This window comes from Theobroma umbraticum, unplaced genomic scaffold, assembly GCF_002168275.2.
Source record: "Theobroma umbraticum cultivar Fairchild unplaced genomic scaffold, ASM216827v3 scaffold_147.0, whole genome shotgun sequence".
NCBI lineage: Eukaryota > Viridiplantae > Streptophyta > Magnoliopsida > Malvales > Malvaceae > Theobroma > Theobroma umbraticum.
The window spans coordinates 9,150,088-9,166,092 of record NW_018397259.1 but is presented as its reverse complement, the minus strand read 5'-3'; the positions used below and the strand labels follow the sequence as shown (position 1 = coordinate 9,166,092).

The 16,005-nt window shown below is 33.0% G+C and overlaps 2 protein-coding genes across 9 annotated transcripts; one reads left to right on the top strand and one right to left on the bottom strand.

Moving 5' to 3' along the window:
* Positions 1-2: 2 nt before the first annotated feature.
* On the top strand, positions 3-9,532 carry LOC110415645 (uncharacterized; the record flags this gene model as incomplete). The annotated part of the gene is made up of 10 exons (XM_089783435.1): positions 3-1,805; positions 2,168-2,579; positions 2,800-2,831; positions 3,145-3,276; positions 3,429-3,774; positions 4,119-4,666; positions 5,730-6,095; positions 6,436-6,930; positions 7,799-8,632; positions 9,101-9,532. Coding segments are annotated over 10 exons (5,007 nt in total), but the record flags the coding sequence as incomplete, so codon positions are not given.
* Positions 9,533-9,654: 122 nt separating this feature from the next.
* Positions 9,655-14,813, bottom strand: APK3 (adenosine-5'-phosphosulfate (APS) kinase 3). Of its 8 annotated transcripts, none has more exons than XM_021425913.2 (8): positions 14,584-14,813; positions 14,371-14,433; positions 13,777-13,925; positions 12,613-12,762; positions 11,602-11,720; positions 11,438-11,522; positions 10,581-10,627; positions 9,655-10,415 (listed from the first exon to the last, which is right to left on the bottom strand). In XM_021425913.2, the coding sequence occupies exons 2-8, from the start codon at positions 14,388-14,390 to the stop codon at positions 10,314-10,316; spliced, it is 672 nt and encodes a 223-aa protein (XP_021281588.1). In that variant the 5' UTR covers positions 14,391-14,433; positions 14,584-14,813; the 3' UTR covers positions 9,655-10,313. The 8 variants fall into 8 exon arrangements, with proteins under 8 accessions (XP_021281588.1, XP_021281589.1, XP_021281595.1 ...); XM_021425914.2 differs by having other exon boundaries at positions 14,371-14,436; positions 14,589-14,813; XM_021425920.2 differs by lacking the exon at positions 14,371-14,433 and having other exon boundaries at positions 14,623-14,813.
* Between the last annotated feature and the right edge of the window lie 1,192 nt (positions 14,814-16,005).

The following is a 16,005-nucleotide window of genomic DNA, read 5'->3' as shown; positions in this document are numbered from 1 at the left end:
TGTCGGAAAGGTTGAAGAAGGAGAAGAAGATTCTAGTTGTTTTAGATGATGTTTGGGCTAGACTAGATCTAGAGCAAGTCGGAATTCCTTTTGGAGATCAACACAAGGGATGCAAGATACTGCTGACGTCAAGAAATCGAGATGTTCTAACCAATGAGATGGATGCAAAGAAGGCTTTTATAATCGATGGTTTGAAAGAAACAGAAGCTTGGGACCTGTTCAAGAGGACGGTTGAGAACGATTTTGAAGATCCTGAGTTACGATATGTAGCAACTGAGGTAGCCAAAAAGTGCGAAGGATTGCCCGTCGCCATTGTGACAGTCGCAAGAGCTTTGAAAAGCAAAGATATACATGCGTGGAAGGATGCTTCTCGGAAACTTCAGAAACCTTCTCCAAGCAACTTCACAGGGATACCGGCAGCTGTCTATTCAGCTATAGAGCTGAGTTACAATTATTTAGAAAGTGATGAACTCAGACAGACTTTCTTGCTTTGCGGTCTTCTAGGTCATAATGCTCGCGTTGAAGACTTGGTGAGATATGGCATAGGTTTACGTTTATTTGATAATGTCGACACAGTAGAAGACACGCGAAACAGAGCGTTGACACTGGTAAGTGGCCTCAAGGCCTTTTGTTTGTTGCGTGATAGTTACAGCCATGACCGCTTCGATATGCATGACTTCGATTGTGATGTGGCCTTAGCAATTGCCTCTAGGGATAACCATGCATTTGCATTGAAACTTGAGGGTGTTTTTGACGATTGGCCAGATGAAGAGAGGATGAGAAAGTTTAAAATGATTAGTTTGAGTTTTGACAGTGCTCAGAAGCTTCCTCATGGGTTGGAATGTCCACTACTAGATTTTTTCTTTATGGCACTGCAAGAAAAATCGTATGTCCACCCCTTCATGGCGAGCGAGGATTCTGATCGGGAAATGCCAGCTAGCTTTTTCCGGGGAATGGAAAACCTTAAAGTCTTACATTTGATTAAAATCAAATTTTCCTCAGTTAGTCTCCCGACAAGTCTTCGAACACTGTGCCTAAATCAATGTGTGCTGAGAGAAATGGTCAATCTTGGAAAACTCAAGAATCTAGAAATTCTTAACCTTTCCGGTTCTAATATTAAAATGCTACCTGAGGAAACGGGACAATTGACTAGGTTAAGGTTATTGGATCTGAGTGGTTGTTACAATCTTAAGATTTCAACAGGTGTTTTATCAAGTTTGTCCAAATTAGAAGAATTGTATATGGGTGGGAGTTTTCATCTTTGGAATGAAGGAAGCAATGCTCGTCTTGATGAATTGAGGGATTTGCCTTGTTTGACCACTTTATATGCTTGTATTCTTGACGTCAAGATTGTGTCATCTGACCTTTTCATTCTGTTCGCTGAAAAATTGAAAAGATACAGGATTTTCATTGGAAATAATGAGTTCTGGCCTGGCGGGATTAAATTCTCAAGAGCACTCAAACTCAAGCTAAATACAAACATCAATCAACTGGATGATGGGATGCAACGTTTGTTGATGAAATCAACAGCTTTTTACCTGGAGAATCTAGAAGGTCCCAAGATTGTTTTCAGTGAGGAGGGCAATAGGGAAGGTCTTTTGCATTTAAAGCACATTCACATTGAACGAGGTTCGGAGATACAATATATCATGAAGGATAACAATGCACTTAATAAAATTGAATTTCGGCAATTAGAATGGTTGATACTTGCGAAATTACCACAGCTCATTAGCTTCTGCTCTAAAAACAGATCAGGGGCCTCTACTTCCACACCTCAACATGAGTTGGCACTTTTCGGTGAGGAGGTATTTATTTATCTTTTGTTCATTCACATATCAGAACACGTATGTAATAAATTCCTGTCATTCCTCCTACAACTCTTGACTCATTAATGATTATATCATTGGTTTATGACCTTTTTGTAAAGTTTTATCTTTTTAAAGATTATGCCTTAAAAAATTCTCTTTTTTTTCAACTGTCTTTTTTAAATTTATTTCAAACCAATTCGTCATTAGGAAGGGAAGTAATTTCTTCTTAACTGCATTGGCAGACATCATTCTTTTTTTATATATATAAAGCATAAAGGTTATGTGATTATTATATCGAAACTTGAATGTTTTAAATGTTTTGTAATAATTTTTAATGTATAAGAATTACATTTGTATAGATGAGGTTCCCTTGCTTGGAGAAGCTACAATTGGAGACACTCAAGGTTGAGAAGATATGGCCCCATCAGTTTTCAATCATTTCTGACTATCTTCAGAATTTGAAAAGTTTGAGCATTCAAAATTGTGACAACTTAAAACACATATTATCATATTCTGTGGCTACAAGTCTAACACATCTCAAAAGCCTTGAAATATATGGATGTGAGTGCTTAAAAGAGATAATGTTCATGGAGGATATAGAAGAAGATATGATGGACCGGCTTTTCCCTAAACTAGAACTTTTGAAGTTTCAAGAACTTCCCAATCTCACGAGATTCTGTCATGGAAGTAACTTTGAATTCCCCTTGTTGAAAAAGCTTATTATTAAAGAGTGTCCTACATTTAAGGCATTCATCTCCAAATTCTACCATGGCAAATGAAATTCATATTATCCAAGAAGTAGAAGAAAAACAACTCAGAGATCAATGTCCCTCATCCTTCAATGAAAAGGTGACTATACTCTCCTTTTCTTACTGTATTTATGCTATAACAAATCATTTTTTTTATATAGCATGAATGTTATGTAATTATTGTATTGAAACTTGAATTTTTTTTTTATAATTTTTAATGTATAAGAATTATATTTGTGTAGATGAAATTTCCTTGCTTGGAGGAGCTACAATTGTACTCATCAATGTTGAGGAGATATGGCCCAATCAGTTTTCAATCACTTCTGACTATCTTCAAGATTTGACAATGTTGAGCATTAATTGTGACAACTTAAAACACATATTATCATATTCTGTGGCTACAAGTCTAACACATCTCAAAAGCTTAAATAATGATGGGAGTGCTTAAAGAGATAATAATTTCATGGAGGAATAAGAAGAAGATATGATGGACCAGATTTTCCCTAAACTAGAACTTTTGAAGCTTGAAGACCTTCCCAATCTCACGAGATTCTGTCTGGAAGTAACTTGAATTCCCTTGTTGAAAGAGCTTATTATTGAGATGTCCTACATTTGAGACAGTCTTCTCCAAATCTACCATGGCAAATGAAATTCATATTATCCAAGAAGTAGAAGAAAACAACTCAGAGATCAATGTCCCTCATCTCTTCAATGAAAAGGTGACTATACTCTCCTTTTCTTACTGTATTTATGCTATAACAAATCATTTTTTTTTATATAGCACGAATGTTATGTAATTATTGTATTGAAACTTGAATTTTTTTTTATATTTTTTAATAATTTTTAATGTATAAGAATTATATTTGTGTAGATGAAATTTCCTTGCTTGGAGGAGCTACAATTGTACTCACTCAATGTTGAGAAGATATGGCCCAATCAGTTTTCAACCATTTCTGACTATCTTCAGAATTTGACATGGTTGAGCATTCAGTATTGTGACAACTTAAAGCACATATTATCATATTCTGTGGCTACAAGTCTAACACATCTCAAAAGTTTTGAAATAAAGGGGTGTGGGTGCTTAAAAGAGATAATGTTCATGGAGGATATAGAAGAAGATATGATGGACCAGATTTTCCCTAAACTAGAACTTTTGAAGTTTGAAGGCCTTCCAATCTCACGAGATTCTGTCATGGAAGTCACTTTGAATTCCCCTTGTTGAAAGAGCTTATTATTGAAGAGTGTCCTACATTTAAGGCATTCATCTCCAAATCTACCATGGCAAATGAAATTCATATTATCCAAGAAGTAGAAGAAAACAACTCAGAGATCAATGTCCCTCATCTCTTCAATGAAAAGGTGACTATACTCTCCCTTTTCTTACTGTATTATGCTATAACAAATCATTTTTTATATAGCATGAATGTTATGTAATTATTGTATTGAAACTTGAATTTTTTTTATATTTTTTAATAATTTTTAATGTATAAGAATTATATTTGTGTAGAATGAAATTCCTTGCTTGGAGGAGCTACAATTGTACTCACTCAATGTTGAGAAGATATGGCCCCAATCAGTTTTTCAACCACTTCTGGACTATCTTCAGAATTTGAACAAGGTGAAGCCATTCAGTATTGTGACAACTTAAAGCACATATTATCATATTCTGTGGCTACAAGTCTAACACATCTCAAAAGTTTTGAAATAAAGGGTTGTGGGTGCTTAAAAGAGATAATGTTCATGGAGGATATAGAAGAAGATATGATGGACCGGATTTTCCCTAAACTAGAACTTTTGAAGTTTGAAGACCTTCCCAATCTCATGAGATTCTGTCATGGAAGTCACTTTGAATTCCCCTTGTTGAAAAAGCTTATTATTGAAGATTGTCCTACATTTGAGACATTTTTCTCCAAATCTACCAGGGTAAATAAAATTAATATTATTCAAGAAGCAGGAAAAAACATCTTCGAGATCAATTTCCCCTCGAAGTGGCCATCATTAAAGAAAATGAAGGTACATCGATGTGACAAGGTGGAGATATTTGCTTCAGAAAATCTTTTGAGCTTTGGAGAATCAACAAATCGACAACCCTTGTTTTGGGTTAATGAGGTATGAACACAAAAAACTATGTAAAATATTTACACATTTAGTTTGCTTCTCTCTCTCTTTCTCTCTCTCCATGCCAAGCTTATATTGTCCATTGAATCAAAACAATTCAATGAACTTAATCAAATCCAAATATATTCATTGATTCAAAACATTTACACAAGCATTTCTTATTGTAGCTTTTGCATAAGATGTTTGCTACAATAACAATATTTTTGATTAATTATGATGTTCTCGCCCTTACTAAATTGAGATAAAAGCGTTTGACATTTTTAGATTAACTTTTAAAAGATTTCTCTTTTTTGTTTTCATTTAAAAAGTTAAATTTTAGATAAGAGAATTTAATTTCACATAACGAAAGATGTTACGAGGAAGCAACAAAATAAGACAATTTATTATAAACTAGAAAAAAACAATTTAATTTCCTATATAAAAGTCAAGCAATCTAGTGTTTGAATTGTGTTTCAATTTATTTTTTAAGCAATTTAGGAACACATATGTAATATCTCAAAAAACAGAATAAAAGAAAAGCATTCACTTACTCTCATTTATCATTGAGTCCAATGATAAATATATATGTAATATGTAGCCTCTATTGGTTGGAGACTTGGTGCGGTATGTACAGTAAAATCACATGAAGTCTGCCTCCCCTTACTTACATTTGTCTGCTCATACATCACCCTCACAGCTAAGCCATGCATGACACTCTGATCACCTTAAACCCATCCCCTGTACCACGTTAGGTTGGTCCCTATACGACTTCCTCCAGCTTGTGTTCCCTTCCCCCAGCTGTAATACTTTTGCTATTTTGGCACGATTATGGGAGAAGGGTCATAGAGGTAAAACTTTTCATATTTTAGTAACCATTGAAATTAATTACAATGGTAAGAAAAGTAAAGGCAGTTGTAATACTTAGCTTGTACAATAAATGGAACATTGAGATCTTGTGGATGGTTCTTCTATATAACTTTGACTTCCAATCTAATGGGGTGGTCAGGATGATTTTACATCATCGGTATTAGTTCAAAATTTTTAACTTTAGTCTAACACATTTGTTAATTTTCAGGCTTCATTCCCCAATCTAGAAAAATTAACATTGGAGGATAATAGCATTATGAAAGAGATATGGCATGGGCAACTTAGAGCAGAGTGTGATGAAGGGAAACGACGCATTGTTTTTCCCCGACTCAAGTATTTGGAATTAAGCTATCTACCAACTTTGGCTAGCTTCTGCTCAAGGGATCAAATCTTTGAATTCCCTGCCTTAGAGAAAATGGTTGTGACAGATTGCCCAAAGATGAAGATTTTCTGTCAAGGAGATTTAAGCACACCACAATTGCAAAAAGTGATATTGAGGAAATATGAAGATGAAGAAAAAGGGTGGTGGGAAGGCGACCTTAATACAACTATAGAACGGATGTTTGAAGAAAGGGTAAGCATCAAAATAAAAGATTTTCATATTTGCTTTGTCTTCTTCTTCTTCTTTTTTTTTTTTTGAACACGTGTTTGCTTTTTTTCATCACCTACTTTTTAAAAAGATGTCTGTAAAGATCTGAAATTGGTTATAATTTGAAGAATGTTATGTAAATACTAAAGCATTTATGTAAATATAAATTAATTACATATCTGTGGAGGACTGAAATTGGTTTTAATTTAATTTGAACTTATTGATTATATCAGTTTTCTTTGTTAAAAATAAAAAGAGTACTCTTTTAGTTTTTTATAATTTCAATTATTTTGGTACTAATTGTGCAATTCATTGGATTCCATAGGTTGGATACAGCGATTTGAGACTCTCTGATGCTTCTGAGTTGATGGAGATATGGAGCAAGAATCCTCAAGAAATTTTATCCTTCAAACATCTTGAAACGTTACAAGTTTATGATTGTAGCACGTTGAGGTTCCTTTTTACACTTTCCATGGCTTTGACCCTGCCACAACTCCGTAAGATGGAAGTAAGAAATTGCACCGAGATGGAACATATCATCATAGATGAAGGACCACATAAACAAGTGTCAAATAAGATTGTGTTTCCTCTGCTAAGGTTCATAACTCTTGAATCTTGTGCGGACTTGGCAACTTTCTATCAAGGAAGTAAAATACTGGAATGTCCATCCTTGGAAAGATTTAAGGTGGTTGATTGTCCCCAGATGTTTGCATTTGCATCTGCATTGTCAAGAGAGCAAAGAATAGAAATGATTGATGAAGGAGGAAACACAACAAGGCTTTCTAAGGGAATTGCTGATGTTGTCTTTTTCGATAACATGGTTAGTATATTTTGTTTTTGAAGATAATCTTTACCTTTTGTTTTTGTCTTTGTTTTAGTACATTTTAAAAAGATTTTATTTTAAGAAATTAATTTTGGCGGTGGTTATTCTTTTAAATTAATTTTCATATATCTCCAAAGTTCTCTTCCGTTTAATATTAATGGTCTTGTGCTTTTAGTCCACTCAAATATACTTGATAATGTACAAATAGCTACATAAAAGTTATGGTTATCAACAACTAACTTAAAATATTGGTCAAATTATTTTTATCTGATGTTAAAATTTAGACATATTTATATATGAAAATAATGAATATCCAAAGGAAAATTCAAAATAAACAATTTTTATTATAAAAGACAAATTACGTTGTCATTTAAGCAAATTTACTTATAAACTAAATTTCTTTATTTATCATTGTCTTTAACATAATTTTTAAAGTCAGTTTTTTTACATATATGTACTTACACTTGCAACACATGTGTTGAGATATAAATAATTTAAAAGGTCAAATCATAAGAAAATGCAAAAAGTTTAGTACATGTAAAAATATCTTTGTAACATAAGAAAAGAATTAAAATGCTTTCTTTTGCACAAAAGAAAAATGAGGATTTGCAAAATAAAATAATTAAAAAATAGATAAATTAGATATCCATATGCTCCCAACCCAAAAAGAAAAGCTAACATAATAATACAAAAAAGTTTCCATTATGTTTGTATTAATATTTTTGTAGCTTTTTTTCCCTTTTATAAGTTGTATATATTTGTTTTAATATTGAAATTGATACTTTCCCAACCCTTTGTTATATCTTATCTCTAAGGAGTACAACAATTTATTTTCCCTCATTAACAAAGAAAATAAATTCTGCAGGTGGCATTCCCTCGTTTATATTATTTGCATATTGAAGGCATCGGGAAATTGAGGAAAATATGGGATGATAAGGTCACTACGAATTCATTTTGTGATCTGCAATATCTTAAGGTGAAAGACTGTGAAAGACTTTCAAATATTTTTCCATTAAACATGATGGAAAGACTTCAGAAACTATTTTCACTGTACATAGTGAACTGTGATTCATTGGAAGAAATAATTGAACCTCAAGGACTCAATTCCAATGAATCACACGCAGTAACAGCCACTGAATCAAGGCTGTCAGAACTTCCTGAGCTCACACATCTCTCCAAAGAAGAAATTCCACTTGGAGAAGTAGTTTTCAACAACTTAATGCATTTAGAAGTGTCGGGATGTGGCAAACTAAAGAATTTAATGCCATCTTCGACATCTTTCAAAGATTTGATATCTCTGAAAGTATCAAAATGTCATGGATTAATGAATTTAGCAACACTCCCAGTGCCTAAGAGCATGGTCTTACTTGGAGAAATGAGTATTACAGATTGCCAAATGTTGGAAGAAATCATAGCTTCTGCAAGTGATGAAGTGATGGATGGCATTATTTTCTCTAAACTGTGGTCTTTAGAACTTGATGGTCTTTCGAGCCTATCAAGGTTCTGCTCAGGGAATTATATGCTTGGATTCCCTTCCTTGAAGAAGGTAATCATGAGACGATGTCCAAAGATGGAAATATTCTCAAAGGGAGAGTTAAGCACACCAATGTTGCACAGCATACTATCAACTGAAGATGCTTATGTAGGACGTTGGGAAGGCAACCTTAATGCCACTATTCAACAGTTGTTTAAAGAAGAGGTATGCATCAATTCAAAAAAATTTCCTGATTATTTTTTCATAATCTGCTTTGTATATCACTATCATTTTAGAGCCATGTGTGTTCCAATTAAATTTCAACATTGCTTGAGTGTGTGGCTTCCATAGTATGCTTAAAACATGCCATTATTACACTGCTTGTAACAACAGATATTTCTGCATTTTGCTTGTAACATCGAAAGAAGTTCACTAAACATGTATGAATTATGACAGCAAACATCTTGCTGGAAATAGAAAACTAACCCTTTAGCTTCCTTTTCTTAAAATACGTAATTATGAGTCAGCTTTATATTTCTTTTGAATTCAATGGCAGAGAAACTAAAAACAGGGAGCTTTTAACCTCTTTTTTTATAATGAAAATGGTTGCACGATATTTGTTGGCTTTCATTGTATAGCTAATTTAACAATTCATGCTTTCACCTTTCAATATGTTGTTCCTTATGATAACAGAATGTCCAAAATTGTGAAGAGACTGAAGTTTCCTTTTAATTGCCCAAACTGGAGTAAGGCAAGATATTGTTGTACCTGTGGGACACTTAAAGGTTCATTTTTCTTCTATCAAATCTGGAAATCAGAGGGTAAGCAGATCTTCTATTTCCTTCACTTAAAGGCAAGATAATCTTCATTACTCTACTTGATTTCCTTCACCATGGCTAATTGCATTTTAGAGTTATAGTGGAGATGCCCTTTTCCATTGCAGGTTAAACTGCTCTACTCAAGTATAATGATTCTGCTCAGTTGGTAGCCACATTCCTTTGAATCCAAATGGCTATCTCACTTTCTAGTTTCTGTAAATTTGCTTTGTTTGAAGTTGCAGTTTCCATATGTAACTCCAATTGTCAGTATTGAATATTCAGGAGCATGGAACTAAAAATATGCAAACATGTAATTTGTTGTTTGTAAAGAGTCCATCAGCCAAGACTCCCATGTTTCATTAACCCCAAAAAGATTGCAGATTTTCCATATAGGCATCATAAAATCCCTCACGCTTCTTACATTTCAAATTTTCCTAGACAAAGGATAATTGGATAAATGCATTGGAAACCTTTCACCTCCAGGGATAGGAAAGATCCAAGGCACTTACTTTGCAGAGTAGAAACATTTGGATGACAAAAAACTTCAGACTGAGGGGCAAGGGTAAGGTGTTAATGACCAGATATGCCACTAATTCTACAAAATAGCAGGCACAGTTGGTTTTCATTAACTTATATCCAGAACACAAGTAATACATTACATGACCTGCATCTGAAATTTCCAGCAATATAATGTTTGTTAATGACCAGATTTTTTTTTTTTTTGAAAGATGAGTTTTTATTAATGATAAGCTGGAATGCCGCGAGGAGTTTTCAACGTTGAGATTTGAAGACTCCTGTTGGCATGCAAGCTATCATAAAAAGAGCCTGTTCTGAACAATTACAAAAAGAGCAGATGCTCAATGAGCACTTGGCAAGGGTAAGGTGTTAATGACCAGATATGCCCACTGATTCTACACCCTGTGAACTCAAAAATGAAATTTGCTTAATAATCTTCATTTTCAAATGATTGGATGATGTAATTAGGCCTGACTAACCAACGTTTTGGCAAGTGGTATGCAGCAACGAATTGAATTCCACAAGTAATCTTTTAAATGCAACCTCCTTTGAGAGATCAACAAAGAGTTTTATCAATGATCTTGCAGATACCCTTTCTCTTCCAAGTAAGAAACTACTTCCCCCGCCATAGCACCTGGTGTGGGGCAATCTCCATCTTTCTGCTGTATTTCTATCTGGAAAGGACAAAAGATTATCCTTTTCAAGATTTGTTGAAAAATCAGCCATTATATAACGGGTAGTGTTTTAGAGTATACGTAATATGTAAATGATCTGTAGGAATTAATAGTCCATTTCAAGTAATATTTTACGTAATCAACTAAACACAACTAAACACACACCTCACACTTTAGGGGTGGTTCATAGGGATCATCTATGCCAGTAAAACCTACAAAATAATACCATAAGTTAGCAAAGGCTCAAGGGCGAAGGATAATTTGTTTCACTAGCCAAAATTAAAATGATAAGAGTATCATTATCATTAATAACTTAAATGCCTCAAAGTTATAACTGGTTTTATGTATGAACTATGAAGAAGTAGGGCAAAGATATTGAATGCAGAGATATCAGATCCAATTATGGGGAAAAAATCTATAAGAAACAAGATCACTTATCGGAAACCCTAGTTTCCAAATGGAAGTGTATTCAAAAGATAAGTGCATTTAAGAAAATAAAGGACACTGAGATCTCCAGCAACTTGCAGGTCCAGGCAAATTGAGGGAATTTATATGGCTCGTAACACAGCACAAATAAGGTAGCATTTGAATTCTTGAGATTAATTACCAAAATTCAATCTTGTATAATAAATAGTTTAAAATTTTAGAATGTCCTAGGGAAAAGAAAAAGAAAACTTGCCCTTCCAGTTAAAAATACAGTGTGTTATAGAGCATGCAACACAGAAGATCTTGGGATTTGAAGGGTACTTGAAAAGCATTTCAGTAAATCATGCCATATTCTGATGTTCTAGGGAGATAAAGATGACAAGAAGAGAGAAATATAAGAATCTATAATAAAAGACATGATTCATGAAACAGAAAAATGCTCCTATTTATCCCTTTAATTTAATTTATTTTAAAAAAAAAACAAAAATGGAATGGCCAACATCATAATTTTCCCCCATGGTTTCCCCAAGGATCAGAGCATAAGCAGTATAAACAGGCAACTCTTGTTAATGAAGGTATTATAGTAAGGAGCACACCTTTAATCTTTCCAGCACGTGCAAGCTTGTAAAGGCCTTTAGAATCTCTTGCCTCACACAATTCAAGAGGCATGTTCATAAAAACCTGTACATGTAAAAGGGCGATTCAGCTTTGAGAAAACATAAAAAGAACGAAGATAAGAACCATCCTCAAGGGGCCTTGCCTCTACAAAATTAGCATCAGGCAACATAGCACGGCATGCATCTCGGTCTTTCCTATATGGAGATATTAGACTGGCAATGCAGATTAAACCAGCATCTGCAAAGAGCTTTGCCACTTCCCCTGAATCAGATGCACAAAGGCTTAGAAACAACCCAAACAAAATGTGCCAGAGAAGAACAGAGCCATAAGCATACCTTAGGCTCTACCAAAACAGAAGTTGAACGCCCACAAGCCTTCTATACTCATATCAAACATTAACATATGCTCATTTACATCTAATGACACAAAGGTTAATAGTTAGTATGTTTAGTATGTTCAGACTTCACGATGTCCTTATTCACTCTTACATTTTCTTTTGAGTAATTATACATATAGTGATCAGTACATAGGGCTTATGTATGCTAATCAATTCATAGGACTTCAACCATTCAAAAAGAATCAATAAATACCCATGAAAACATCGAAACAGCAAACAAACTGATGCAAGTTCACAATTTGCTGCATGATTCAATTGCTAGTCAGTCCATAAGGTCAAGGTGGTAAGAACAAGCAATGCATAAAAGAAGAAAACTCATTTTAAAATATATCTCAAAACAAAAGGGAAAGAACTTGTCCAGGATTTGGAACACCATATTACATATCTTTTAAACAACTGACACTAAAAAACAACCAGATATCTTCCCTGAATGTTGAGTCTAGGAAAGCTGATTCCTGACATTTTCCAAAGACAGTCATACCAGTTGGTTTTGTTACTACCAATTTATCTACTGTTTTAATATAGAAAACGAAAGCAAAACTCAAGACACCAAATATAAAAATTGGCAGCATACGAAATTATTAAATTAAACCTTCTTTAGATGCTTGTGAATGACATAAATAGAACAAACTTGAAACATTAATGGTTTCAAAAAGAATATATGGTTAGTCGCTACTGTTAAATAGACAACAAAATTATTTAGTCTCACCAAAGTCTAAACTCCAGAGACTTCTACTTTCTCAAGAGCATACTTACCAACCCTGCGTATATTTTCTGTTCGATCGTCCGCCTTGAAACCAAGATCCTTATTTAGTCCATGCCGAAGGTTATCACCATCAAGTATGTAAGATAGCTTTCCCCTTGTATACAGTTCTCTACTTAGTGAACACGCAAGTGTGCTTTTTCCTACACATTATAAACAAAAAGCTCAAGAAAAATATATAACAACCGCAGATAGTACAGCTCAGTTTGATTCTTTCAGCAATATTGAACATTTACAATATTTTAAGCCCTACCTAAACCTTTTAGAAATAGTAATAATGAAGTTTTAAAGAGCCACATCAATCTAAAAGCATGAGCAATGAAACTGCAAACAGCTCAGGCTACTAAGAATACAAGGCAATCCCATAACTGTTTTACTTCATAACATTCAACAATTAATTTAGAAGCAACATATTCCAACCAATAGCCACTCCAGAAAAAGACAAGTAATTAGTCAGTTATAAGACAGTACATAGCATAAAAGGTTCCTGGAACTTTGCAAATTGCTTCTGCTAAATGAGTTGCAAAAATTGAATTCAGCCAATTAAGTCAGAACTCATAAACCAAGTATCAGATGAAGGTTAAACACAGTAAAGTATTAAAAGAAAAGGAAAGAAAAGATAAATAATTCATATTCAAAACTCCTCATGCAGTATCAGATATCTAAATTTAAGTCCTATTATGCACTCTCCTTTTAGAGATTTACAGCAGCAGCAATAAAGGGAGAAGTTATGTCCAAAGTGATCAGGGACATTACATGGAAAGGAGAAATTATATCTGTAGTAAGCAGGGCTACTACAGGAAACAACTGTTGTTTATTGTTGTGCAACCCTGTCTAGATCTTCTCTGCACAAATGACATGTTTTCAGAGGAAAAAAATAGAATGGGCAAAGAATATGTGTTTCAGCACCTTTAGTACTAAAACTGTGATGCAACCATAAGTGCATGCTTGCAGTTGTAAAATCACAAATTGTATGTTGTTAGAATGTAGTTCCTTAACAGCAAATTCTAGTCCATTGAAAATCCAGTCGGGATAGAATTTTCAAATTCAAAGCCAAGAGGAAGCAAATCAAGCTGCTAAAACTTTTTAGTTTTCCAAGAAGGATAATTTTAATTCAGAATTAGAAAGCACATATGAAAGTTCATTTGACTTTAAACCTGATCCACTGAGACCCGTGATCCATACGACACAACCCTTTTGGTTAAGCAGCTTCTGCCTTTCAAGCTTCCCAACTGGTGATTCTTGCCAAAAAATATTTGTTGAATTTCCCACAGTAGACATCTTAAGTTGTGCAGTCTTCGATTCTCTGTGTAAACAAGCAAACACAGAATTGGTAACAGCAACCTGATAACCACATATTGAACAATATTAGCCACTAGAAAATAGCATGAGATTTTATATGTTAATTACAGAAGCCTAAAATCCAAAGTGAAATACTCTATACAAATTCATAAAATTATCAATTGTTTTTGGAAATGAAGCTGCTGAATGATACACAACGTTTCTTTTGCTTTTTTTTTTTTTTCATTTCATTCACATGTTTTCTAGACTGCACTTGGCATCCTTTTATCCTACACATCATAATGAGGATAGCGAATCTCCATCATTAACAGCTAATGAAACTTGCCAAACAAAACCACATTTAATCTATACAATAATCAAAGGTGCCATCTTTCGTTATTCAAATAAAACTAACCATTTCGAACCCTTAATTTTTTCAGAGACTTTGAACAAATTAAAAACCCAATAACCTCACTGAAAGAGTTCCCATGATCTAACAACGATGACATCTACAACACTATAGATGAAAAATTCTGCACAAAAACAAAGCAATGCTTCATCATATAAATATAAACATAAATGTAAACCAACAAAAAGACACAATTTTCATCACATTTTCTTGCGTTTCCATCGTAATTAGCAACTACCCATCACATGGAACTAAGAGAAAGAGTGTCAAATACCTGAGAGAGAGAGAGAGAGAGAGAGAGAGGGAGAGAGACCTGTCGAAAGTTATAAGCTTTGCAGGTTTGCTTTTTGTTGGTTGATTGAGAAGCAAAGTTGAAAGAAACAAAAGAGAGAGAAACTATGAATGGGAGAGGAGATGAGCGCGAGCTGAAGACGGCATAGACATAGGAAAGCAGAGAGGGGATCAGTTACTTTCAGAGGAAAAATTAATTTTTCTATACCCTTTTAGCTTTTTCTGTTTTTATTTCTAATTAATAATAGTATATTATAAAGAGAATAATTTTGTTATTTATTTTAGCTTTAATTAATAATACTAATAATCAGCTTTAAATAATAATAATAATACCAAAATCTTTGTTGTTTATAATTAAGAAGTGATTTTTATAATTTCTGAGTTCTTTTTAAAAGGACATAATAATAATAATAATAATAACAACAACAACAATAATAATAATCCTACTTTTAAATATCTCAAAATGAAGTCTATTTTTACTTTTAAATATTTAATATTTTTACTTTATTTATATCACAAATTCATTTTATGATTTTTTTTTAATTTTTTATGTTAAAAAATATTGAACACCTATAGTATAATTTACTTCAAATTTTAATATAAAATACATAAAAATTAAAATTTTTATCTTATATAAAAAAATGTGAAATAATGAATCTAGACGCTTGTACCTTCTAAATTGCAAGTGACTCTATGGCACAATAGTCCAAAATCCTTGTACACTTTTCTCCTTTCTTTCTTTCTTTATTTATTTATTTTGTTTTCAGTCAAAAATGAAAGGGTCCCTTTGAACTTGCCAAATCAGATGGTGAATAAGAATATTTATAGGGATCTATGAACACTATCTCACTGCCAATTTGACTCTTTCTTGCTTTGACTGTCACAATCAATTCTTTTTTAATATTGACTTATTATTTCCCTACTACTTTGGGAATTTATTATTTTTTTATTTTTAGTTTGACCATTTTTAATTTAAAATTTAGTAAATAATTGTAAAAAAAGACGCTTTCATAATATTGCTTAAAATGTAAATTAAATAAAATAATTTTATGTATTAAAATTATATAAAAATATACATGATTAGGTTTTTCTAATACGAAATTATTATTTGATTATTTTTAATTTTTGGTAAAACTACTATTTATTATTTATTAATTTATATATTTTAATTTTTTTATTGAATTAAAAAAATTAACAAAGACTATTGAAAATTTAAAAATTAAATATCCACAAAAACAAAATAAAAGTAAAAAAGATTGTTGAAAATAAAAGCTAGAAAATATATTTAGGGAAGATGGTGTTATATTGGGTCAAAATCTCTGTTAGGCTGAGACTTGTGCAATTGGGTCCGCGGATCCAAATTGGGCCCAAGTTGAAACACCCAAGGGATGGAAATTCACGAATA

Bases quoted from the DNA above. Each gene is read 5' to 3' on its own strand.
- APK3 (XM_021425913.2), bottom strand. From the start codon at position 14,390: ATGGGAACTCTTTCAGTGAG. The intron at 12,763-13,776 runs GTTTAAAGTCAA...TATAATGTGTAG, and splicing joins CACGGGTCTCAGTGGATCAG to GAAAAAGCACACTTGCGTGT. The intron at 10,628-11,437 runs GTGTGCTCCTTA...ATTATTTTGTAG, and splicing joins ACGTGCTGGAAAGATTAAAG to GTTTTACTGGCATAGATGAT.